Source organism: Spea bombifrons, chromosome 7, assembly GCF_027358695.1.
Source record: "Spea bombifrons isolate aSpeBom1 chromosome 7, aSpeBom1.2.pri, whole genome shotgun sequence".
Classification (NCBI taxonomy): domain Eukaryota; kingdom Metazoa; phylum Chordata; class Amphibia; order Anura; family Pelobatidae; genus Spea; species Spea bombifrons.
The window spans coordinates 1,109,950-1,137,500 of record NC_071093.1 but is presented as its reverse complement, the minus strand read 5'-3'; the positions used below and the strand labels follow the sequence as shown (position 1 = coordinate 1,137,500).

The 27,551-nt window shown below is 49.9% G+C and overlaps 1 protein-coding gene across 1 annotated transcript in view; it reads left to right on the top strand.

Annotated features, from left to right (window-relative positions):
* Positions 1-12,994, top strand: part of GLI2 (GLI family zinc finger 2) — a 35,452-nt gene extending 22,458 nt beyond the window's left edge. The window contains exons 4-13 of the mRNA XM_053471883.1: positions 310-501; positions 4,445-4,646; positions 4,760-4,961; positions 5,255-5,368; positions 5,646-5,777; positions 6,435-6,584; positions 7,232-7,396; positions 7,951-8,223; positions 9,937-10,264; positions 10,732-12,994. Of these exons, the coding sequence (XP_053327858.1) occupies positions 310-501; positions 4,445-4,646; positions 4,760-4,961; positions 5,255-5,368; positions 5,646-5,777; positions 6,435-6,584; positions 7,232-7,396; positions 7,951-8,223; positions 9,937-10,264; positions 10,732-12,989 (4,016 nt within the window). The 3' untranslated portion in view covers positions 12,990-12,994. The remainder of the gene's footprint in view (positions 1-309; positions 502-4,444; positions 4,647-4,759; positions 4,962-5,254; positions 5,369-5,645; positions 5,778-6,434; positions 6,585-7,231; positions 7,397-7,950; positions 8,224-9,936; positions 10,265-10,731) is intronic.
* Positions 12,995-27,551: the final 14,557 nt, after the last annotated feature.

Genomic DNA, 27,551 nt, shown 5'->3' with positions numbered 1-27,551 from the left:
GCGCCTGATATCTTTCTCGCTGGATAAATATAAGCGACCGTTACACAGAGAGCAGATTCTGCGCTTTTTGTTCGTTTCGTATAAAATCTCGAGCTGTTCATGGTTTGATGAGAGGGGAGACGCGCCGCTGCCTGGGGAGAGGGGTCTGCCGAGAGCTAAAAATAGACCCCCATTAACATTTCACTGATGGTGAAAATAGTGAAATGACCCCGTATCCTGCTGGATAAACAGAACCTCATTACCCCCCCCCCTAAACGCTTCCAAATGGCCGAGGAGGCAGTAACGTCACCTTCTTCTCTCTTCTCGCAGCGGCTCACGAGCACTTAAAGGAACGGGGGATCTTTGGCTTGGCTCCTCCGCCACCTGGCAGCAACCCCGCCGACTACTACCACCAGATGACCCTCTTGGCCGGCCACCCCAGTCCCTACGGAGAACTCCTGATGCAGAGCGGAGCAGCGGGCGCTGCCACCCACTTGCACGATTACCTCACCCCCATGGACGGTAAGTGTTAGGGTGGGCTGCGCGCTTGCGCCGTATCGTGCGTCTGCTGGTCTGCACCCAGAAACCCCCCCGAACATACTGGAGCTCTACAGCCTCCGGTTAGAATGCCAGATGCTTTCCCCGCCGTCCGTACATCACGCGTGTAAATTATACAAATGGATAAATCTATCTCGAGTCCTGCACCGGTTTTCCAAACGAGCGACCGAACAGGAAGAGGAGGAGTCCGGCGAGCCCTTTCACAATATTTGGGAAGTGGAAGGAGAGACGCTGCTTTGATTTAGCAAAACATGGATGTATTTTTGCGAAGGTTGACCTCGTTCCCCCCGTAGAAATGTGGAATTTCCATCTCGACAAATAGCCGTTTCCCCCGCGGTTTCCCCCGCTGCCCCCCCTGCAACCCCCCCGCTGCCCCCCCGCAACCCCCCCCCGCTGCCCCCCCCGCCGCGTCCGCACAATGTTTCGTATTGTTCAGAAATGCTGCCGATTGCTTCCTGGTGTTCGGCGTGTAAAGGGTTACCCCGTCACCGGGACAGAGACCCTTCTGTTTTCACAAGGACCTCTCAAATTACGCTGCCGGCTCGTCAGCCTTCATCTGACGGCTCCGATCAATCTCGCCGGCCGCCGCGTTTTCCTTAAAACCAAAAGCAAACAAGGAACTCTTCGGGGTTAATTATCTGCAGCAAGGAGCGGAATGACAGACATGTCCCCCCCACCCCCCCCACCCGGACTGCAAACCGGAGCCGGGACATCGGCCTGCGCCACAAAACCGTCACATTTTGGGTTTTTTACGTTAAAATAAAAATATATATTTAGTTCAAGTAGCGTTTCTCTCAGTCCGAGCAGCTCGGCCGCCGGCGTCACTCAGGAGAGCCTAAAAACATTCCGATTCCCGGCAATAATAACGGCCGCTAATTACCCAAAACGAAGCAAGATTCCAGGACTTCACCCACCAGGAGTTCTTACGTTTTTTGGAGTTCTTTTACTTATTATCTTTAAACTTACCCTAAAATCTCCGCGCTAACCCGGTAACAGTGTAACCCGGAGGGGGCCGAGGGGGCCGAGGCCGCCGGGTAACGAGGCGACAAACCTCCGAGGGTCACAAAGCGTACAAAATCTTTAGGGGATCCGTATTTGGGCGAGAATTGGTTTTATTAAACACTTTCATTCAGTTTATATCGTTTTGGGATCGGTATGGGATCTGGTGATCCGCTGTAACCTTTGACCTGGCCCAACGTTGCCGTGGACTGGCATGGCGTGGAAGGGTCATAGTGCGTACCCCTTCCCGGCCACCGGTCCCGCGGGTCTCCCCTATGGGTCCTTCTTGCCTTTGCACGTCGCGGGGTTTGCTCCGTATTAATGCTGAAGGAAGGCCTCGCGTGACCTCAGACTCCATGCGCCTCGAGCCGCTGCCAAGAAGCAAATTCTCCCAAATTTACCCCGTATTGTCACATAAATCACTCGGTGTTTACACCCCGGCCACGCTGCGCATGCACAGAAATATCTCTCCCGGTATGAAATGCCACCTCTCGGGGGGGGGGTAAACATTTTAAGTTATTCTGTAGAATGGGCCAGGGGCCCAGAGCGGGATTCGCCCTCATAAAATTCTCCGCTCGAGCAGAAATAACATGGAAAGGCTCTGCGTGTGTTCCGTGTTCCGTGTCCGTGTTCCGTGTTCTCCTTAGGACTTTTTATTATTTTTTCTTTTTTTTTGGGCATCTCGAGCGCGGCCCTCCGCGGGGTTCCCGCCAAATCAAATTCTGCTGCTGTTTGGGTTGGAGCCGCAGTTTAAATCTCCAGCAGGACAAGGCGGCTGTGTGAGCGGCATTAACCCCTTGGCTGCCGGCATGGGCCGGTGACACTGCACTGCTTTGTGGGGGCAGCAGAGGCTTTTATTCGCAGTCATTGAAAAAATGAGCTTTTCACAACTGGACGGCTACTTTTTCTCCGTAAAGTTCTTAACGGGCATCGCCATCTCTCCGGAACGCAGAGGGTTAAGAAAGCAACGCCCCGGCCGTCCTCATAATCCCCAAGGGGCGAGAAGGCAGAGCTGTGTCTGGCGAGACCCCCGTGGTAACGTTTGTGGAGGGCCTGAGACGTCGGAGCAAACGGAAGCATCTGCCAGTGGGACTGCAGCTTCAATATGAGCACCGGACGGGGGCATAGACAGAGACACTCACTCACACACACTCACTCACAGAGACACTCAGACACACACTCACAGAGACACTCACACACACTCACTCACAGAGACACTCACTCACACACACTCACTCACAGAGACACTCAGACACAGGGACGCACTCACAGAGACACTCACTCACACACACTCACTCACAGAGACACTCAGACACACACTCACAGAGACACTCACACACACTCACTCACAGAGACACTCACTCACACACACTCACTCACAGAGACACTCAGACACAGGGACGCACTCACAGAGACACTCACTCACACACACTCACTCACAGAGACACTCAGACACTGGCACACAGAGCTTGGCGCTCACTCACGCCCTTTCTGGGTCAGACGGGCCGGGGAGCTGTACTTTTATTATTTTTTGCTTTCGCGTCTCGTCTCCCCGATGCGGTTTCAGGATTTCCTCCACATTTTGCAGTAAATACAGCGACTGTTCCACCGACAGACAGCGCGGGATCCTCTCCTTCCTCCCCATCTGGAAGAGACGAGACTGATGGCCTCTGCTGGTCGGCGCATCCGTCCGAACTTCCAGCACCCCCTTTACCAAAATCATCGCTAAGAGCCCCGGACAGTCCTGGCTTCCAAAGCGCCCTCGCCCCCATTCGGCCCCCATTTGGCCCGTCTAGTCAGACCATTTCCCCTGCTATAAAGACTTCTGCTGGGAGGCTGCTCCATGTATCTACCACAGTCTCAGTATAGTAAAACGTCTCTCGTGGGCTTTAGACTTTGAATCAGCCAAATAAAGCGATTTAAAGCCGATTTACGGTGGTCTTACAGTGCGATGCGGGAAATAAATTATGTACGGGGGTCCTGCGGGGGCTTTGTCTTTGCGATACGTACAGTAATTAGTCTTGGCGGATCTGCAGCTTCTGGGAAGGGTCCGTATTAATAGAGCCGGTGACTAAACGCGGCGCGGGGAGGAATAAATCACCGCAAAAGAGCGGAGAAAAAAATGGTTTTTCTTTGTGTTTAATAATTTGTCTGGGGAAGCGGATTAATAAACGGCGCCCCCCGGGGGGGTAACGGAGAGGAATCCGGCTTCTCCCGGCTAACGAAGCGAAAGATCGGGGGAGACGCGGATTTGCTTCCCGATCCGCAGCCGCATTACATCCCGATCCGCGGGAACTCTCGGCGTCCGTCATACATCCCAATGAGCAGGAGCCGTGTTTACATGTATAAATGCACACGCGTGATCTAACGCGGCACGTCAAAAAGCATGTTTCCCGGTAAATGGCGTGACGCGGGGGGCAGCTGCCCCTTTTGTATGTTTCTTGTTATCGTTCCATTTGTAGATAATGTTCATTCCCTCGCTGATACTCGGCGGTCTCTCCTGCGTTAGAATGAGGGGCTACGCGTGTAACTCTTCTGTCATCGCGGTTACAATGTTTCGCTGATCGCTGTCATCGCCCTCGTTGCAGGGGGGCTGCGGGCCCCGACGGGTTACTTCAGCGGCTGCATTTCTGTAATTCTAGATCTTTTATCTCGATAATTCCTTCGCTGCGCTAATTCCGTCGCGTAAACGGGAAGAAGGCATTCATCCGCGCGGCCGGCGCGTCTCTCAACCCCAGCGATATAAAGGTCCGCTTCCTGCACGTAGATTGCTCACCAGCGTAAAAGACTCTCAGCACCCTCATCCTGCAGCGTTATATAGATTATATATGCGAGGAGGCATCCGTCGGCTGTATTTTGGGGCTCGTTCCGGTTATTATTAATAAAATCGTCGCTGTTTTTTCCGCAGTGTCGCGGTTTTCGAGTCCGCGTTTGACCCCCAGGCTGAGCCGGAAGCGCGCGCTCTCCATCTCCCCGCTCTCCGACGCCAGCATCGACCTGCAGACCATGATCCGGACCTCTCCCAACTCCCTGGTGGCGTATATCAACAACTCCAGGAGCAGCTCGGCGGCCAGCGGCTCCTACGGGCACTTATCGGCCGGGGCTATAAGGTGAGGAGCCCGGGACCCGATGCCGCGGGGGCCGCATCGCTGTGAAGCCCCCCGGTGTCGTTCCGTTGCCGCCGTGGGCCGCCGCGTTTCTAATCTCTCTTTCCGTTTTCCAGCCCGGCCTTCGGCTTCACGCACCCCATTAACCCCGCGGCGTACCAGCAGCTCCTGACCCAGCAGCGTAGCCTGAGCTCTTCCTTTGGACATGCGCCCCTGATTCACCCATCGCCCACCTTCGCATCGCGCCAGCAGGGGGCGCTCCCGACGGCCAATCCGGCTCCCGCAGCCAACGGTCATTCTGCTGCCGACTCCGCGCCGGTAAGTCACCGCCCCGCTTATCTAACAATAACCAGGCAAAAAAAAAAGCTTGTATGACATCATCGAATCAATGAAATAATGTAAAGGGCACAGGCGCTTTGTAATTAACCCCCCATGTGCCGGGCAGTTACCGTTTATCACTCATCAGACAATGTGCCAGCAGGGTATGCCGGGGCAATTAAACAGGGTACGGGCAAGGATATGGGCAACGGATCCAGTCATGGGCTTCACCCTCTGATCTGGGAGGAAATTCCGGGGACGCGGGGTAACGGATTTAACCTGCGATCTTCCAGAACAAACCGAGCAGCGAGTCGGCCGTGAGCAGCACCGTCAACCAAGTGATCCAGAAGCGCCATAAAGTGAAGACGGAGGAGGAAGCGGAGAGGAGAGACTCACCGAGCCCCCCGGTAACCGGAGACGGGAGTGGGGTGGTCCGGGGGGGGGCGATTGCAGCAACATTATCTCAAACACATATATTTATAAAACCACCAATACACTCTGGGGTCTTTTATTCCGCCGCAGCAAACATTTTCAAGCAAAATCTCCCAAAAGGAGGCTTATTTTTAGTTGATTTCGTTTAGTTTTAGTTTAGTTGAGTTCTGGTTTTGTGTTTGGGGTAAATCGGGGGGGGGGCGGTCCGTACCCTCCTGGGGGTCTCCTGACCGCGTCTCTTACGCACCGTAGGATCCTCTGACGGAGCTGAAGGAAGACCTGGATAAGGATGAATGCAGGCAGGAGCCGGAGGTCATTTACGAGACGAACTGCCATTGGGATTCGTGCAGGAAGGAGTACGACACGCAGGAGCAGCTTGTACACGTGAGGACCCGGGGTTTAAATGGTTAATGCAGTGTATGCCCCCCATATATACAGAACATCTCCGGGGCGTCTGTCAGCGAAGGGCCCCAAATCAGAGTCCTCAGGGGTGATTTATTGCATCCGTGTCATAGAAACGGAGAACCTCGCCGGCAGATCGGCCCCATTCGGCCCCCGTCTAGTGGCCGTTTCTCCTGCTGTAAAGACTCAACCCTTAATCAGTCGTTGGTCTCGTCTTAGATTCAGGAGCCGTATGTCTATCCCATGCATGTTTAATCCCCTCACTGTATTACCCTCTACCACCTCTGCTGGGAGCCTGTTCCATTTATGTCTACACCAAAACAAATGTATTTAATTCCTCTCTGCCTGAGGACAGAGGTGAAATTTGGTGAAATCCCGATTCTAATAAACTTGTGTGAATTTACGCCCGTCGGTAGTAATGGCTGCCGGGTTATCCTGGATACATTTTATCCTTAAAGATGAAACATTGTGACATAAAAGAGGGTTTTACGGGGAGAGCCGGCGCTGATTTACCGCGCGCTCCGTTCCTAATTCCTCCGCAGGAACGGGGAGTGAAAAACGATTTAGTGCCGGAGATGAGTGGATTTCTATGCGGTTTTTTCTCGGGGGTCATTTTTCTCGTCTGTTCTCCATGCGCAGCACATCAATAACGAGCACATCCACGGGGAGAAGAAGGAGTTCGTGTGTCGCTGGCAGGACTGCACGCGGGAGCGGAAGCCGTTCAAGGCGCAGTACATGCTCGTCGTTCACATGAGAAGACACACGGGGGAGAAGCCTCATAAATGCACCGTAAGCTACCCCACGAGCCAAACTGCCCCGCTCAGCAGCTGCGAATATATCCTGGGCGACAGCGCCGAGGGGGGCAATTACGCCGTTATTAACTGCCTCTCCAGCAGGGATCCCAGGAGGGGGTACTTAGTCTCCACCGTGGGGGTGTTAGTAATAAGAACCGTCTCCCGGGGGATGTGGTAATGCCGGGAATCAATCAGCCACTAAGTAGGATGCAATTCCAGCAGCTTAGGAGACCGCTGAGTCGCTGTGGGAGGCTCGGGGTGTCGGGAACGATTCATCCCACTTCTCCTAATTTGGGGTCTCAGTTTAACCGTTTGCTCACTGATGTTCCATGCGCACTAAGTTTTGATGTTGGGGGTTACAGGGGTGTCAGTGTACTTCGGATCCAACCCTCACCAGGTCTGGGTCTGTGGTCTAAACACTAGAGACATGGACGTCCGTGAAGGGTAATTATGACGCCTTCGATGCTGTATTAAATGCGAGCTCGACTCATAAAAAGTAGGCCATAGGTAACATGAGGGGACGTAGGGTAGTAGGTTCAAGTAGCCACTACCCGGAGAAGGGGTTTTTAAAGTTCCCGGGCGCGCCGTGTTGTTAAGTTTAAAGAAGCAGAGATTTCCGTTAATTCTACGTTTTTTTTGTAGTTTGAGGGCTGCTTTAAAGCTTATTCCCGGCTGGAGAACCTAAAGACGCACTTACGCTCACACACCGGCGAGAAGCCCTACGTCTGCGAGCACGAGGGGTGCAATAAGGCGTTCTCCAACGCTTCGGACCGCGCCAAGCACCAGAACCGGACCCATTCCAACGAGGTGACAATCCGGCTCGGCTTTCATTCCTTCTGGATTGTAAACTAACAGCGTCCTCTCGCACACTCAAACACCATGCGCTAACACTCACTCACGCTAACACCATGCACTAACACACACTCATGCTAACACCATCCGCTAACACTCACTCACACTAACACCATACACTAACACTCACTCACACTAACACCATACACTAACACACACTCATGCTAACACCATGCGCTAACACTCACTCACACTAACACCATACACTAACACTCACTCACACTAACACCATACACTAACACTCACTCACACTAACACCATACACTAACACACACTCATGCTAACACCATGCGCTAACACTCACTCACACTAACACCATACACTAACACACACTCATGCTAACACCATACACTAACACTCACTCACGCTAACACCATACACTAACACTCATTCACGCTAACACCATACACTAACACACACTCACGCTAACACCATGCACTAACACTCACTCACTCACTCTGACTCTCTAATACATTTACAGATACAGTCCATTTCTCTCACTCTTGCAGAAGCCGTATATCTGTAAAATCCCCGGCTGCACGAAGCGGTACACGGACCCCAGCTCTCTCAGGAAACACGTTAAAACCGTACACGGCCCGGAAGCGCATGTCACGAAGAAGCAGCGCAATGACATCATATCCAGACCCGGCCCCAAGGAAAACGGGGACAGCGAAGCCGGCACCAACCACAGGATCCATGGAGATCAATCGGACGCAAACGGCGGCTCCAGAGCCCAGGGGGATGCGTTCCACGGCAGAACCATAAAGACCGAGGACAGCATGGTGAGTGCCCCCCCCACGGAACCTTATTACCCCCCCGGAACCTCATTACCCCCCCGGAACCTCATTATCCCCACCACACACACGGAACCTCATTATCCCCCCCCCACGGAACCTCATTACCCCCCCACACACAGAACCTCATTACCCCCCCACACACAGAACCTCATTATCCCCCCCCCCACGGAACCTCATTATCCCCCCCCCACGGAACCTCATTATCCCCCCCCACGGAACCTCATTATCCCCCCCCCACGGAACCTCATCATCCCCCCTCTCTATAAATGATGAATCGCAGATACAATCTCTCCGAATGTAAACGGCTGCTTTTTGAGTTGTCGCGCGGCGCGGCCGTTAAGCGGGGGTGAAATGCGTGTTTACAACGACCGGGTCTGAAAGGAGAGGAGGTGAAGTTTTACGGATCGGTGCAGATTTAACGAGGAGCCGCGGCTGAAGCTGTTGGCGTCCTAAACATTAACCGCTGTGATGCCGGGCGCAGCTGAAATGATCCAAGCGGACTTCCTTCAACGACCCGTCTGGGATCCATAATTTTGCTTTAAATGCACTCCGCACTCCGCACTCTCTGCACTCCGCACTCCGCACTCTCTGCACTCCGCACTCCGCACTCTCTGCACTCCGCACTCTCTGCACTCCGCACTCCGCACTCTCTGCACTCCGCACTCCGCACTCTCTGCACTCCGCACTCCGCACTCCGCACTCTCTGCACTCCGCACTCTCTGCACTCCGCACTCCGCACTCCGCACTCCGCATTCTGCACTCCGCACTCTGCACTCAAAACCAAGCGAATCAGATATATAGATAGATAGATAGATAGATAGATAGATAGATAGATGGATGGATGGATAGATAGATGATGGATGGATAGATAGATAGATAGATAGATAGATAGATAGATAGATAGATAGATAGATAGACAGATAGATAGATAGATGGATGGATAGATGGATGGATGGATAGATGATGGATGGATGGATACGATTATCTACGTCCAAAAGTCTTTCTTTCACTAACCTCTTCTATCGCTTTCTTTGTCCCCGTAACGAAATCTCCTAAGGACAGAGCTTTCCCAGGTGAGACGGACATCGCATGCATACAGCGGGGAGATGTACAAATAATGCAAATATTCACCCCTTTATACCCAAATAAAACCATCTGTGGGTTCTAATATCCAGCAATAGGGCCTCGGGGTATTATGGGGCGACCTGAGGTATTTTACTGCTTGCCGATCACTATTTGGGAGCAACTGGGGGGGGGGGAATGCAAATGCTAAATACGTTCATTTATACTATTTTACTAAAACAGCAACATTTTATACATCTCTCCCTGTGACAGAAATATTCAGAGCCGGACGCAGTCTGAGGTCCAAGGCGATCAAAGCAACAGAACAACAATTCTGAATCAAGGTGCTACATTGGGGAGCAGTTGCCATGGATACTGATGGAATGTTAGCCCTTGCTTCAGATTTGCTCCTGTTTTGCTGGTCGTCGTCTCCCGGTACACATCGTGTCATTGCTTGGTTCCATGCGCACCGTCCGTCCGTCCGTCCGAGATGCTCTTCACCCATACATTTTCGCCCCATGTAGAGGCTCGGCAGATGTTTCCATTATTGTTGTGGCCCTCATCCCGTCAGATTACCGCGCATGTGCCGGTGTGGTCAGTTGGCTCCTAGTTAACCGTATATTTTCTGCTTCCCAGCTCCACCAGTCCAGCCCCGGAGGCCAATCGTCCTGCAGCAGCGAGCCGTCTCCGCTTGGCGGCTCCCACAATCCTGACAGCGGAATAGAGCTGCATGGAGAGGGAGGCTTGGAAGACATCTTTGGTCTGGAGGACGCCAGCCCCGTGGTGGATTCCACCGTCTCCTGTGGAAATGCCGGCGTCGGCCTTCAGCTCAGGAAACATGGCGGCACCGCGGTGCAGAGGCTGGAGCAGCTCAAGAAAGAGAAACTCAAGACCGTGAAGGAATCTTGCTCGTTCCTGAACCCGCCTGCCAGGAACACCAAGCTGCCGGCTATCTCAGGAAACGGTATGTGCCGGGCTACCCGGGGGTGCCAGTCGCAGATTCAGTCCCTATCACTATCCCACAGAGCTGACATTCTAGACAAGGTGTCCTCAATCATTGAATGCTGTTTTAGATGCAAAAATCTGTAGCTGGTTGATGAGTTGGATATTGGGAGCAGCACAAACAGATGTGCATTGTGTATTAGAACCTTCACAGAACCCGCATTCTGCATTAGAACCTTCACAGAACCCGCATTCTGTATTAGAACCTTCACAGAACCTCCATCATCTATCAGACCCCCCATAAATATTTACTTATCTGTAATATTTCGGTTAGAGGTCCCACGCATTCCTCTTTACCCAGAAATTCCCAGGGCTTCGTGACTTTTCACTTGACGCGTGCGTTCCGTGTAACGATTAACTCCTTGCAGAATATTATGGGATGTGTTAAATGTTCTAGACAATAATTTGGTCGTTTGTCACCTGTTCCAGGCCCTTTCATTGAGAGCACCGGTGTCCCGAGCAGCCTGATTCCCACCCACAGAATCACGGATTTTTCGATGAACGACATTACCGTCCTGAACCAGCTGAACGAGCGCCGCGACAGCACAACCAGCACGATCAGCTCTGCCTACGCCAGCCGCAGGTCCTCCGGGATCTCCCCGTATTTTTCTAGCCGTCGCTCGAGTGAAGCCTCGCAGTTCGGCGGACGGCCAAACAACACCAGCTCTGCCGATTCTTACGACCCGATCTCCACCGATGCGTCCAGAAGATCGAGTGATGCCAGCCAGCACAGCGGCCTGCCGGCCCTGCTCAACCTCACGCCGGCCCAGCAGTACCGGCTAAAGGCAAAGTATGCGGCTGCAACCGGGGGCCCCCCGCCAACGCCTCTTCCCAACATGGAAAGAATGAGCTTGAGGAACAAGGTGTCCCTGCTGGATGGACCCGACTTTGTGCCACCGCCATTCAGGCAGACCGGAGGCCCGAGGAGATGCAGCGATGGAGGTGGGAATCATCTACACCCCATGTATCCTCACGAAATTCCAGGGAACAGCTCCCGACGTGCTAGCGACCCGGTCAGGAGGGCTGGTGGACTCGATAACCAGCTTCTCCCCAGGGCTCAGCGCTTCCACAGCATGAATGCCCTACATCCACCACCAGCTATGGAACGGAGGAACGGTGGACTTCAGCAGTACAACCGCTCTGACGGAAACCTTCACAGACAAGTCTATTCTCCCCGGCCACCCAGCATTAGCGAGAACGTCATCATGGAGGCCGTGTCAGCTGATGTGGACGTTCCAGGTGGAGATGACGACCTTGTTCTTCCAGATGATGTTCTTCAGTACCTCAGATCTCAAAACCGAGGAGCACCAGAGCAGAATCAGTCTTCGGATTATAATAACCTCGCTCCGAATTTCCAGGGCAACGTAAAGCCGTACAGTCAAAACGCGCATGTCCAGAACAGGCTTCCCGGGGCTGACCCAAGCAGGGACTTCTCAAACTTTGGAGAATGCTTAGGGCAGAAGAATACCATGCCGGTGCAGTGGAATGAGGTCAGCTCAGGGACGGTGGATGCGGCCGAGATGCCAAAGCAGACGTTTAATCAAAGCAATTTAACGGTGATGCCACAAAAGCAGAGCTTCGGCCAGTATTCAAGCTTTGACCAGCAACCGGTCCAAGCGGCTCCGAACAATCTGTCGGTGACCCAGCCGGGGTTTGTTCAGAGGAATACCGGTACGAGCGAGCAGAGGTTTCATCATACGCAGCAAAGACAGCAGCAGATACACCAGTACCAGAACGCCAACGTGGATTTCAATGCCCACCAGCGGTATAATCCCCCTCCGCACATGCAGAACCCCAGGGGGGTAAATGAGGGGCAGTGCCAGATCGCGCCCTCGTGCAATAACATGGCGGAGAAGTCCGGTCTGCAAATGAACCATTTACAAAATAACGCATTAAGTCATCACCAGGCGGCGCTGAACGGGAACCGGGAGACGGCGCACAGAATAAATCCTCAGAACTTTCTGTCCAATAACTTCTGCCTGAACCGCGAGGCTCTGCACCCAGCAAACGCCTTCGCTGCCCAGAACCAGCAGAACGCGTTCGCCCCGCAGCAAAACAACGGGGCAGCTTCTGGGCAAGGGTTAAATCACGGACTGTTTCAGCCGAGGCCCCCAGCTGCCCCTCGCCCCCCCGCCAGACCAAGAAGTATCCACGCCGGACCTCAGGACGCTTACATGCGGAGTCCGCACTCAGCGAATGAGATGAGTCCCGCTCAGCAAACGGCGGAGGCGACTCCAAAGCGAAGCAGTGAAGAGTCCGAGCCGCCGCCGCGCATGAACGCCAAAGAGAACAGCTTGCTGTATTACACGGGGCAAATACAGATGTACGAGCAGAACGCGGGTTTCGGAGCCGACTTGAACGCCTCGGGGCGGCCGGTGCAAGCGATGCCATCTCCGGGGGTTAATCAGGTGACCAGCACGGTGGACTCGCACGGCCTGGAACCGCCTCCGGTCATAGACTTTGATGCGATAATGGATGACGGAGACCATTCGAGCCTCCTGTCTGGGACCCTGAGCCCCGGCCTCCTTCACAGCTTCTCTCAGAACTCGTCCCGCCTGACCACGCCGAGGAACTCGCTGACCCTTCCGTCCATCCCAGCCGGCATCAGCAATATGGCCATCGGGGACATGAGCTCCATGCTGACCACGCTGGCCGAGGAAAACAAGTTCCTCAACATGATGGCGTAACTCACATGGGGGCGTCGTAGTGGGGTCCGCGAACGCGCAAGAGCTGAGTGGAGGGGCCGTCGTCACATTAAAGGGAATTATTGTTACAGGACCCCCCCCCCCAAAGCCGAAACGAATAATCCATGCACTGCCCAAGCCATGACTTTACCACGAGGGGTGCTGATCCTGGGGTTTCCTGCTCCCCATTAACCCTTTGTCAGTGTTAGCGCTCTTGCATGTAACTTCTTTAATATGTTATGAGCGCCATAAGAGAATCCCCCCCCCAAGCCTTCGGGTTGTTTACATCGTGTTTAGAAACGTGGACCCTGTCGCTTATATATTGAATGGTTGGTGTTTGTACCGCGTGGCGTGTTAGTGAAACGCGTTTCCAAAGCCACATACAATGTGTCCAAAAAACAGTATTAACCCCGATCTTTAAACCTTCCAGGGATCGTGTCAGACGGTCAGGGGGTTATTTCATCTTTCCGCGCGGTACGTGGGGGAGATCGCAGGCGCCCTGCCGGCGGTCAGTCCGGTGTTATAGATTCTTTATGGTGGGCGCAGTAACTCGCCTCCTGCCACCTGCGGGATTTACGCTCAGGAGATGAAACAATATTCAGTATCTACAGAAGAAAAGCGATCCTTCACGTAGATGAATTCCTAGGAAACCGTCAAACGGCCATGACGTGCGCTCAGGAACCCTTCCTCCTACTGGCCGTGCATGCGCAGATACCTGCTGCTGCTCCGCGGATTCCTGAAAAGTAGTTAAGTATGAATCCCAACGCGTTTCACGGCCGTGTTACTTAGCGCCCGTCGTTCGTGCTGTGATTTGGTACAGAGGACACTCTATGAACGCCCTACCTCCATTTATTTAACGGGAACTCATTAAAGCCTCGTCGACTTGATGAACGTTTAGCGGCGTGGAGCCTGTTTACAACCTAAAGCGTTCAGCGTCGCAAACTCACCGGAGAATACAAAGAGTTTTAGTGAATCGGAGCCAATCCTCTCCGCCGCTGCATGTCTGACTTTAACGAAGTCATAAAAAAAAAGCTTTTGATACAAAATATCCGATACGTTGTGTAAAAGGTGCAGCTTCTCGCTTTATTGCACTAGAATTCTCGGCTTCCGTCCGCGGCGCAGAGAGACGCGCAGCGCCACCGATCGCTCCCTAATCCCTCCCCGGCACCGCTAGGACATTAACCCTTTCAAAAAAGTCTCACGCAATAAGAGGGGGTTAAAGCTGTTCAGGTTCGGGGTGCTGTGGATCGGTTCCATCGATGGACTCAGTGAAGTTTATATCCTAAGAACCTTTGTAGCTTTTTTCTGTTGCGAGAGCCGAGGTGTTTGCTCTGATCTGTAAATACACTTTTTTTGTATATTAAATGAATTTTTACAGTTGTTTTTCACGATTATTTTATTATTATTATCACATTGCGTGGGAAGAACCCCATTCTCACCCCTAATTACCCGTTCCTCGGGGCGCCATTAACCCTTGCCCTGTCCCATCTGCGGAATTTGGCTTCATTTGCTCATGGAATTAATTTTCCGTAATCTCACCCAAATCCCTCTCCCCCCCCGTCCACAGACCCGTACTCCTCGTTCACGTCCCTTAATCGAGGTAATAAGCGAAATCAATATTCATGATCCTGCTAACAAATAAAAATATAACATCTGTTTTCAAGCAGCTCCAATCTGTTCGATATCAGCCCATTAAGTGGAACGAACTCAATAACGGCTCGTTAGGGCCGATGACAATTAGGAAGGACTCGGGGTTTCTGCGCAGGAGGCGCCAACGATTGACAAACCGCTTTGAACGACGAATTCATCATTTAATAACGATATCTATACGCGGCCGCTACGTGTTGGATTCCATCGCGCCCGAGGTCCTTGCACAGAGGTCTCCGAGTCGCCTGTCGCACGAAGGTCAATACCGACTTTTTGGCCAAATCTGCTCTGGATAATAGACCTCGCTGCGCATGACCAGACGCCGATAGATACGCAATTCAAACGTATTCTTCTGGAAGCTGCAAGCGCGGTTCATCGCTAACAAGTAGGGAATTCAATATTTAATTTTAATATTTTTATTGCCAGATCACACGAACACAGCCTCCCAGCAGAAGTGGTAGAGGGTAATACAGTGAGGGTATTAAACATGCATGGGATAGACATCCGGCTCCTGAATCTAAGACGAGACCAACGACTGATTAAGGTTTGATTCTTTACAGCGGGAGAGACGGGGGCTGCCGGGGGCCGTTCTACCGGCCGCTTCTGGGATTCCAAATCACCCGGAACACTGAATAGATAATAACTATCTTCATGAATCTATGAGCTCTGCGTGATTTCATTGGCTGATAACAAATTTCCAGGTTTCTTTCCGAGGAATTTCTCAAAAAATAATAAATAATAATAATAATAGAAAATATATATATTATTTTTAGACATTACTTTTAGATATTTTTGAGCCTCTTTGAGGGTGTTTTTGGTAGGGAGTCCAGCTCGATACTCTGTGATTTTCGGCAGTCATCCCCGTCCCAGGTCCTGCTTCACACACGCGGTGCGCCCTCTGCGGGGTCCCTGGGCCCCGGTATTCCCGTGTAATTTCAGTGATTTATTCTGTGGTCGGATTTAATCCTCATCCGTTACGCGCCGCACAATAAATTGCCTTTTTCTGTCTTTTGTTATTGTCGGTGATAAGACGCTCCATAAAGCGGCCGTGACGCCGTCTAATCATCCCCGAGACGGCGGCTGGCGGCGCGCGCCGTTAATACACATTTATGCAAAGCGGGGCAGAGGCTGTCAGGAGCTAATCGCCAAAACGATGATAAATGGTGTTTATTTCCCGTGATGGAGTCAAACGCCCGAACTGACAATAATTGTAATAAAAGGGACAGATCAGCTCAATGAGGTGATGAGATTAGCAGTCGGTGACATTAATGTCTGATCGCAGTTCTGCTGCCGCGAGCCGGGGATTGAATTTCAATGCTGACTGATTGTGAGAGCGAGGAGACGCCATTAGACAGCACCGGCCCCCGGTACCGGCACCGGCCCTCAGCATCGGCCCCCAGCACCGGCCCTCAGCACCGGCCACCAGCACCAGCCCCCAGCATCAGCCCTCAGTACCGCCTCAGCTCTCTAAACAAGCACTGGAACCACTGTCTGAAACACACATCAAAAAGAGGGGCACTTTTCTTTAAGGGGTGTGGTTAGATGCTTAGGGGTGTGGTTATGGGTGTGGCTGTTTTTAGGTGACCGTCACCTATTCATTTAGGTTCCAACGAGGGACTTGCACGCCTAAACAAGGACACTCGGGACATCTCCCTCGTACCCGGCCTTCAAAAGCTCACTGTAAACCCACCTTTTTCGAGAAGCGTAAAGCCTTTTCTCCCATCACTCTCAGCCATCATCCTAATCCAGCCATCTGAACGACCAACAACCTCTACAGACCATCCGGACCCCATCAGCGCATCCCCCGTCCTCTCCTAGGGTCTCACTTCCCCCTCCCCCGCCGATTAGATTGAAAGCTCCTGGGCCCTCTCCTCCGTTGTTATTGTTTGTGATTATAAATGATCCGCTGAGTGTAACAGCGCTACGGAATCTGCAGGCGATATATAGATAATGGAACGTGTGACTTGCAGCCTTCGGTATTTGTGTAAATTGGCTGCGTTCTGTGGGCACCCCACGCGTTATAATTAATTACCCCACGCGTTATAATTAATTACCCCACGAAACCAGCAGCTGCAATGAAAATAATCCCAAAACCAAGATTCCCGGAGATAAAATGGCGGCGTTCAGCGCTTATTATACGGGTAAAAAAACCTCAGAAACAGACGATCCTCCGCCTGCCAAACATAAAAAATACAGACGCTTTACTGAGTGACAAAAAACTGCCCCTGCTGCGTGGGGCAACAGGGTAAAGAGACATCAACAATCTCTGGGTCCCAGGGCAGGTTCTCTGAGTTTTTACCCCAGTCTCGGGGTGAAGGAGCAAATCTTTAGGGTCATACGGGCTCCTCTGATTTAATGATATCTGAGCCTCCTGAGTGGTGCTTTTCTCCCTGCTTTATCACAGCTGGAATCCCTGCTTGAATACAGGTGACTCCATTCACAATATCTTTACCTCCTGACAAGTAATGGTTTCCATAACGACTATTATTAGAACCAATTGGTTGCCGTCATTAGCAAATCTCTGCAGTGATAGGATATTAAAGGGGTTAATATTTGAGTAAAGTTTGTGAAAATGACTGATTTCGTAAAGTTTAGGAGGATTGACCTCAGGTGCCGGATTTCGTGGCAGGAATAACATTCGCTTTCCGGTGCCCTTTATTCCCGTTGCTGATTTCCAAACTTTGCAGTGTTTTTTATTCTGGAATCATCTCGGCCCCCCTGGCCCCCCTGGCCCTGCGCAGATCGCCCTTGAACCCGGAGGAGTCGTTAGCAGATGGTCGTTAGTTTGTTGGCAACCAGAAGGCTGAATCTGAATAAACGTTCAGCGCGTCCTTCGTTTTTTATTGATGGACATGCGCGGACGTCGTGATAAAAACCAACATTACAAAAAAAAGAATTATTTGTTACAAATCATCCCATGAACCGGAAACAAAGGAACCCCTGCAGAAAAAACGCGCAGAAACCTCACGCTTGGTGAAACTTAGTTCAGAATTTTGTAAAACTAATAAAATTCTAAAAAAAAAATTCAAAACTTTCATTTTCTCTTCATAAATTCCCAGGGGAGACGAGGAGATCTGATTGGTGCCGAGATCCGTCTATGATGTCACAGTTACATTTATTTATTGGAAGGTTTTATTTATTTATTTGTAGAATAAACTCCCCCGTCTTTGCCGCCGGCGCCGGACGCCGGGTGGTTTGGAGTTTTTGCCGCCGTTTTTGGTGACTTTGGGCCGTTTTTGTCGCTGGGTTTTTATGAAGCCGCTTTGTCAAACTCTCGCACAAACAGATCGTTCTCCGGAGGAACTTCACAGCTGCAACTTTCCAAGTTAAATATATAAATATGCAAATCGCCCGTCGCTGGGAATTTACACAAACCTGCCGAAAATGATATGCGCGCCGCGGCTCAGAGCCGGCTACAAGCCCTAAACCGTCATTACGGGGCATTTAAACCCAGACACTCGGCAAGTTACCCCCTTTAACTCTCCGATTACTGCCTGCAATCAGCGGAGGATTTATTGCGCTGCATGGAGAGGCAGTAAAAACACGCAATAAAGTTTAAAAAAAAGCTCGTTTTTCACCTCCTCGGCGGGACTCGCCTCCCCTGTACGGAAGGTGCGCTTACAAAATTACTAAATGCTAATGAAAAAAGATGAAATTCCAGAATTTCCGGCCTCCCTTTTAAAGCCGGGCGGTGATTTCAGATAAAGCTGCTTTGTCCGATATAAAAGCCGAGAGCGCAGCGAGGGGCCGGCAGATGTAGGGGCCCTTGGCCCTGGGGCCGGCTCCGCAGCTGGCGCCTGTAACTCTGTATATATATCGTATATATAATAGAATTTTTACTAAGTTTGGAGCGTTGTGTTTTCTGTTACTTTGTATTATGGCGGAGTCCATGCGCGGAGTTCATACCCGGCTTCCAATGTCTTCCTAACCACCGAGCGCCGGCTACAGCCAGAGAGAGGATTTACCCATCGGAGCATCCGGGCAGCCAATCAAATCCCAGCGGGATCACAGCAGGGATCTCTCTTCCAGTGATCCGCCGATTCCGGTGATGGTCCTTCCCGAGCCGTTGCCAAGAAGCTGGTGGAGGGTAATGGGAGTTGTCGTCCATCCAAAGGAATCCCAATAATGACGGCTCGTAGTGATGGTATTTTATCAAAGGCCAGAAAGCTGCTGGTTTCCCACCCAAACTTGCTGTCCATAAACTACAATCCTCAAGATTCCATGACACAGAATGATGGGGATTTTAGTTCACCTGGAAGCACTGGAGTCTGTACCTGTGCACACACATACACATACATACACAAATATACACACACACATATATACACACACACATACTCACACACATATATACACACATAACACACACATACACAAATATACACACACACATACTCACACACACATATATATATATACATACACACACTCACACACACACATATATATACACACACACACTCACACACACATATATACACATACACACATACATATATAACACATATACACACACACACACACATATATATATATATACATACATACATACACACACTCGCACATACACACACACACATATACACACACACACAAATATACACATACACACATACATATACACACACTCACACACATACACATACATACACAAATATACACATACATATATAACACGTATACACACACACACATACACACATACATATATAACACGTATACACACACACACATATATACACACACATAACACACACACACATATATAACACATATACACACTCGCATATATAACACATATACACACACACATACATATATATATATACACACACTCACACATACATAACACACACATATACACACACACATATATAACACATATACACACACACATATATAACACACACTCACACTCACACCAGTAGTTGCGGCCAGAAAGCCGTCAGTATTTTCAGCAAAATAAAGTATAAAAAGCCGGTAAATGAAGACACAAAATTATAGCTTTTATGGTAACTTTTTTTCAAATGTGAAAAAGCAAATAAACAGGAAGCTATTTTAATGCCTCAGAGGATGAAAGATCTCCCTTCAGCAGCAGCGGCAGCGCGCGGGAAAGCGGCGGCCAGGAGAGAGAGCGCCGCCTGCTGGGGGAACCGGGGAGCCGCGCGGAGTTTCTGCCTTTTTTCATGAAATGGGGGGTTTTGTTTATTTTCTCATTAAACAGAAATGCTGATTTATCGTTACTCAGCGGAATATCGGAGCCACAAACTGCTTTATTACAATAGCTCCCAGTTAGTGGCAGCTAACGTGTAATGTTCCAAAGTCCTCTCGTTTCACCCCAAAAATCTACCCCCAAATCTCCACTCTGCTCAGCGCAGCGTTGCCACGGTTTCTGGGGTATAAAGACTGATTTGTCTCCAAATAATAACATTTAAAATGTAACAGGAGGCCAGAATCTCAAACTAGAGGGGGTTATGTAGTTAAATCTCTCTCTCTCCCATCCCCTCTCTCTTCTCTCCCCGTCTCTCTCTTCTCTCCCATCCTCCCCCTCCCTCTCTCTCTCTCTTCTTTCCCATCCCTTCTCTCGTCTCTCCCCTCCCTTCTCTCTTCTTTCTCAACCCCTCTCTTCTTTCCTTTTGTTTTTCATTCACGTGAATCCTGACCTCCTGCGTCTCTCCCAATCACCCAATAATCCAAAACTGATAGCGTTGGCTGGGTTATTATTCATAACTGCATCCCCTGTAATATCTCCTCATCACGCGATGCATTTTATTAGATTATCTTCTTTGCAAGAAAATCTTAAACTCCGCGGATCACGAAATGTCATTTTTGTTTCCCAAAACTTTTCAACAACTTTACAAAAAAAACATAAAGAAAAAGACAGAAAGACAGAAAGACAGAAAGCTAATTCACCCGGATCCATAAATTCCAGGCAGGAAATAATTGAAAATAAACAAACACCAGAATTCCTTCTAATCCCATAAAGAATAATTGCACGTTATCCAGACGTAAATTCTCACAGAATTATTATCTGCTGGTTTGATCTACGGGGAGATTTCGGTAAAAAGCATCCCCCCTCCCCCCCCTCGAGGGGTTCTTCTCAGCTCCTCGGTCCGTGACCCGTCCGTGTTTGGGGATCCGCGTCACGCGTGTCCGGCCCGTTCTTTCACTGACCGGTGAGTCGGGATTTAATTCTTATCGTTTATATCCGGATTCTGCGGCAGAGACGGCCGGACTGATAAAAGATGGATTATAAGCGGCGGATAGCGGGGGCCTCGCCTCATTATCTCATAAAACAAGAACGCCGGCGCTTTGAAATGGAAATCAGTCGCTCACGGTGCTCGGCGCCCGCTCTTTATGTCTTCAAAGGAGACTTTTTTATCATCTATATTTACCCCACGAGGGAAGCCCCGGCATGGCACACAAGGCAGGAATATATTACAGGATGGGGAGGTCCGGGGGACACTCAGGAACCCCCCGAATCACCCCCGTCGGGTCCGCAGGTGTCTACACCAGTGTTCCAGAATGATCCGTGACCCCCGGCTTGTGCCGTTCTTAAGGGGGAACCGTCACATCTGAGATAAAACTCAATCCTGTAGAATATCGGCTGCCACGTCTGTTATTATTATTTTTATTTAATGTCCTGTTTTTATGTTTTTCAGATTTCTGATCTCTGACATCCCCCAAAACCACAGCCGCAACATTTCATGCAAATCCCCCCCCATTTCCCATGATCCCGCAGTGCAGACTGTATAGGAATCCCATTGGTCAGCCTGAGCAGGAAGTTGGAAGCCGCTTCCTGTTCTCTCCCCGCGTTGTTTTAGTGGATGGCGCATGAGCCTCTAGCGCTAGAGATTGTTTCCAGCCGCGCAGGTCCCTCCGTAACGCTATTATCACAGATATCTCAGGGCGACGGGGGATTTAACTCAATATTCTTATTCTTTGTGGTGCAGGAGCTGCCATATTGCTGCCACGACCTCATTTACAGCGCTGGCAGCAAAGCTCCCGGTTACTCAAACTCTGGAGGGCTGAAGAGCGGCCGGGGCTTCTGTGTTTCCCAGGGTGAAAAAACAAAGTAGTTTAATAAACTTTTATTTGCGAAGCCGGTGCGCTCGCCCGGATATCCAAACAAACGTGGCCTGTTTGTGACCCCCGAGGGCCGGAGTTGTGCGCCCCCTCCCTGTAGTACCTGCGCGGTGACCCCGTTGGGGGGGGTGAAATCCAGTTTTAATGTCTTGCTCCCAGTTTTCCAGTTAGGAAATATATAAACTATTGTGTATTAATCACTATTATTGTTTTAAATGGAATTATGGGTAATCTCTATCACCTTAACTTCCCGCACCTTCCCCGGTTATGAAGACATTTCTGACTCCTGCGCCGCCACATTTGTTCATAATAAGAATAAACTTTGTTGAGAATTATTATTTCAAACAGTGCAAAGTTACGAAGCAAGAGAAGTAATTACATTTCGGGTGAAATTGCCATAAATTCCTCCAACCCGAGCGCCGTTAATCTGCATCATACGAAGGCTTCGATGTTTTGGGGAATAACTGGAAAGAAAGTATCAGTGACTTCGGAGTCGGACTCCGGTTTCACGCGGCCGGCCGGGCTTCCCGGTTCTATTGATTAATGTAAAGTTTGTTTTTGGCGACAGGTCCGCCATAAGACCGGCGGCGACGCGCCTCGCGCCTTTTGTAAGGTTAAGCGCCTGGGGCTGAGGATCCTGCAGACTTGGGCTGGCGTGAAGCCTCATCAATCACACGGTAAGAACACGTAAGACAAGGAAGCCAACCATTGCGGAATTTCTTCACGGGACATTGGAAGGGGACCGGTGGCAACTTCAAAGCAAGAGAAATAATGCGCGTCACGCGTGCAGCTCGACGCGGCAAAAGTCCTGCGCGTGGAATAAAAGCTGCCCTTTCATGTTTTTGAGAATAATGTCTGATTAGGCTTTAAAAGGTTTGTTTTTACAGCATCCTCACAGCCATGAAGCCTTTGTGAGTTTGGGATACTCCTCGCTCACCCCTCCTTGCCCCAAAAAATACATAGATAAACCACCTGTCTACTGGAGCGGGGCTGACGTATGATGTCATAGCCCACGAGCTCTCACCTTATAGCTAGGAGATATTGCAATGCACGGCATGATGTGTATATGTATTAAGCGGCTCTGATGCTAAGTTGAGAACTTGGTGCAGTCACCATAGCAACCAACGGAACCTTACCCATCGATTCCACAACTGTCACCAGAAAATGATCTTTACACATAAACCTCATAATATAATTCTATCTTTTAATCAAATCAGTTTTTCTCATTTAAACAAAGCCATCAAAAATTACATCTGTAGCGCTTTCAAAATGAGTAATTGATGATATGTAATGATCTGATCATATTAAATACTTTTGTTTTATTGAACTTTTTATATATTTATCTAGAAGCTGTGCTGATCCAGAGATTAAGGTGACCGGGTATATAGTCGCAGGTCACACTTGTATCTCTATCAGCTAAACATATTTTGTTACTAGAAATATTTTCAGAACCCTTCCTAAGCAGAAAAATAAATACCACATTTCTATTTGGGGGGCAATTGGAATAAGATATATGTATATGTATAATAAATCGAATGTCGTTGAACTACATCTGTATATTTATGGAATATTCTCATAACCTCATTGTACAACACTGCAGAATATGATGGCGCTATATAAAACAATAATAATAATACTAGGGAAGGCAATTAAGATAGAAAAAACCCTTTTTCTGCATATAGTTTAGATGTACAGAATGCGTCGTTCTCGTACACTATAGATTTTGCCTGAAATCCCCAGAATTTTACTTCTATCAGTCTCCGAAATTCCCAGGAATTGAATGGTTTTGTAAATGGAGTCCCCTGTGTCGGTGCTGCCATCTAGTGGCCTCCTGGTGTAATGCTACTGATAATATTTACACAGCCAGTCCAGTAATTAGTGGCCACCGCTCTCTGCTAATTTGTCTACTCAGGGAATAACTGGCCAGGGCTGCTGTTTGCTCTCAGAAGTAATAACCGTCTTCCTCTTCGGCTCAGGAAACGTGGCTTTGATTCGTAATGTCCTCGGCATTTATTTATCACCACTGCCCTTCACCAAAATAGCCACTTTACTTATAATAAATAAGTTCTTAGTTTGTTTAACATGAACCTTTAGTTCCGGGATTATTGTGGCTATAAATTTATTACAAGGTTTCAGCGCCTCAAGGGCAAGGCATGTGAGGTCACACAATGCCCCCCCACTAGATGTATGATGTCATACTTTAACCTATTACAGGGGCAGCAGAATGATATCACAGGGTGTTCTGTCCATGCAGAACGTGTATCTCTGCTTCTTTTCCACATCCAGGCTGTTTTTAAAATTCATATTTTCAAAAATATATTTTAATGTTTTTAAATGATATTTATATGAATGTAGCTGGAGCAGCCTCCATAATATGCTTTTTCCAGATGCCATGGAGGGTATAGACGAAGACGCTAAATATGTCACTGTATGAATGTAAATATATATATATATGTGTGTAAATATGGGCTGCTTGCCAAGTCTTTACTTGTTTTGCTGAGATCCGGTTGATATATAAATGCATGTATTTTTATTATATTATCTAATAAACAACTGTATTGGACTACAATGAAAAAAATGAAACATAATATGCATGGCTGACGGTGGTGTTTGTATCTGGGTATGGTGAGTGCGATTTCTTTGGCTGAGTATGATCTGTGCAGCTGAATGTGTTGTGTGTGTTTGAGAATAGTGTGTGTGTGTGTGCGTACAAATATACATACACTACACGTATACATGCACTACAAACACATACATGCACTACACACACATACATGCACTACACACATACATACATACACTACAAACACATACATGCACTACAAACACATACATGCACTACACACAGCACATGCGTGAAGCTGCTGGGGAAGCCCCGCTCCTTCCCACTGCACTTTTCCAGCTGCTCTGTGATCGGCTGCTCTTGCCTGGCTGCTTCACGCTATGTTTAACAGGATGCTCTGTGATCAGCTGCTCTTGACTGACTTGTCTGACACGGGGCTCTATGTGTATTACAGGGGATGGGGCATTACAGGGTATCAGGCATTAGAGGATTTGGGGTATTACAAGGTATGGGGTATTACAGGGTGTGGGGGTGTTACAGGGTATGGGGTATTACAGGGTGTGGGGTATTACAGGGTAATAGGGTATTACAGGGTAATAGGGTATTACAAGGTATGGGGCATTACAGGATATGGGGTATTACAGGGTATGGGGTATTACAGGGTGTGGGGGTGTTACAGGGTATGGGGTATTACAGGGTATGGGGTATTACAGGGTGTGGGGTATTACAGGGTAATAGGGTATTACAGGGTATGGGGTATTACAGAGTATGGGGTATTACAGGGTGTGGGGTATTACAGTGTGTGGGGTATTACAAGGTATGGGGTATTACAGGGTAATGGGGTATTACAGGGTATGGGGTATTACAGGGTGTGGGGTATTACAGTGTGTGGGGTATTACAAGGTATGGGGTATTACAGGGTAATGGGGTATTACAGGGTATGGGGTATTACAGGGTGTGGGGGTGTTATAGGGTATCGAGATGCAGAGCAACTAAAGCAGGGACTTTGCCACTATATTCGGGACGGGTGGGAGGTGTACGGGGGGCGCAGTGTCAGATTGGTATTTAGTAGGAAAGGGGGGTCTTACTTTCTGACTGAGTTACCTGCAGAGACCCCCCGCCCCCCCCCCGCATATAATGCTGCAATATGAACGATAACCACCAGGTGGCAGCCGCGTGCAGCATCTCCGCCAACTCTTCTTCTCATTGAATCCATTTTTATTGATTTTTTTATTTATAAATCAGTTTACATTTTGCATGAAAAAATATTCTGCAACATTATATTTATCTCTCAAAATATGGTCTCAAAAACAATGCATGGAACCTCCCCCCGGCAGAGGATCCCTTCATACCCTCATCCACGGGGTTCATTTTTTTGCTCCCGGAAAAAAACATCACGTATGCCAACAAAACATAAGGGAGGCATCGCTGGAGGCCGCGCATGGCCTGGGGTCTACCCGTCATAATGCATACCTCCCAAGTGTCCTGGTTTTAATGGAGTAGTCCTGATATGCAGGAACTGTCCTGCTGTCCTGGATAGCTGCCCCGCTGTCCCACTTTTGCCCCACAATGTGGCTCTTCTGGTAAGGTGGGTGCCGATGCCCTGGCCCCGACACGGACACCTGAAGTGATAAAACGCGCTGAAAGTGTAATTCTCCAAAACTCCACTTTATGGATATCCCAAATTAACCCCATCTTCCGGGATGACAAGCTGTACGTCGACCAACAACCGGAATTGTTTCCAGCACTCGAGTAACAACTCAACCTACTCAATTTCTTTATATTTTTTATATCTACCCCCAATGACCCCAAACCCCCGCCCTGAACCCCCGCGTTTCACCGGTGCCTCAATAGTCTCCCCCTGTGTATTGAGTCACGGCGGCTCCATTCCAGTGACCGTTATTGGGTAGATTGGTTTCCGCAATTACCGGGGTTTTGGCTTTTTTCGGTGTTATAAGCGGGGGGGTCGGATGTATTTGCTCTTTGAGTGTTTTCTGAATACATTGTGTTTCTCCCCGGCAATCAGCAGGTTCTACAGCCTCTGTATGAAAAGGGGTCACTGTACTGCGGGGGGCCGCTTGGGACCCTGCTTTGCTGCCTGAAAGTCTTCATCCGGCTGGAGGTCACCTGCCCCCGACCTCCGTTTGCTCTGGAACCTCCATCATATTTTGCCCTCTTCTCCATTAATGCTCATTCTGTCTCAAACACCCCCCTGGTCGCCACTCTCCATGCCCACCCGGCTGGAGCTGCCCACGCGAGCCGCGTTCCTTCTCCCCTCCTTTCCCAAGCACGCCGCTCTCGCACCTCCCGCATTCTCGCAGTTACCCCTTAACCGCTCTCGCCCTTGGCTTTCAAACTTCTTGAACGTCTGGTTTTTTTTTGCATTCTCACCGCGTTCAAACCCCCCCCGATCCCCCCCCCCCGATCCGCTGCAATCTGGTTTTCGGGCCACCTTTTTAACGTCTGTCTGAGAGACTAAAATACCCGGCGATCCCCGACTGTAAAACGCGTCGCATTCGCTCTCCCCCTTCCCTGTCTATCCGCATAAAGTCAGCAAACTAAACGCCGTCCCGCGGCCTCCATCGCTTCTTATCATACCGGGCGCTGTCAGTCTCAGGGCTTTCACCCCAATCTCAAGGTTCTGGGGTGAACGGGCAGTTTCTCGGGGTTACTACCCCAGTCTCAGGGTCACCCAGTCCCAGAACTGGGAGGGATCATTCACAAGGTCCTCGATCGCTCTCTGCTCCTAACAGGGTCAAACGAGGATAAATCCCGGGATAAGTGGCCATGGTCTAGAAAGTTCAGATGTGGTGTAAGGAAGTTTTACTTTAGTGAGAAAGTGTTTGGTGGAACAGCCTCCCAGCAGAAGTGGTAAATGCTAGTACACCCTGGGGTGTTGTGCCCCCCACAGGCGGAGGATCTGTCTCCCAGCTGGTGGATCTCTGCTGAGTAATCCGAAGCGATTCTGCAACTTAAATGAAAGCCGGGAACCCCCTGAGTCAGGGAAACGCGGTGTTTGGTATTTCTGAGACGCTCGCAGCTGGAGCCGCTCCAAATACTTTCCGTTCTGCTGTCTCACGTTAGCCTCCTATAGAGCCGTAAATCAGCACCGGCTGCGGCCGTCCGGCTCGGGGGTCCAGCATCAAGCATCGCACCAAGACCCCCGAAACCTTCCTCCCAAAAGCCTCAACGATGCTCTGGGACCCCCTGCTGGGTCCTTCGCAGCGCAAGCGGGGGGTTATTTCTCATCGCCGTTAAGGACGTTTCTA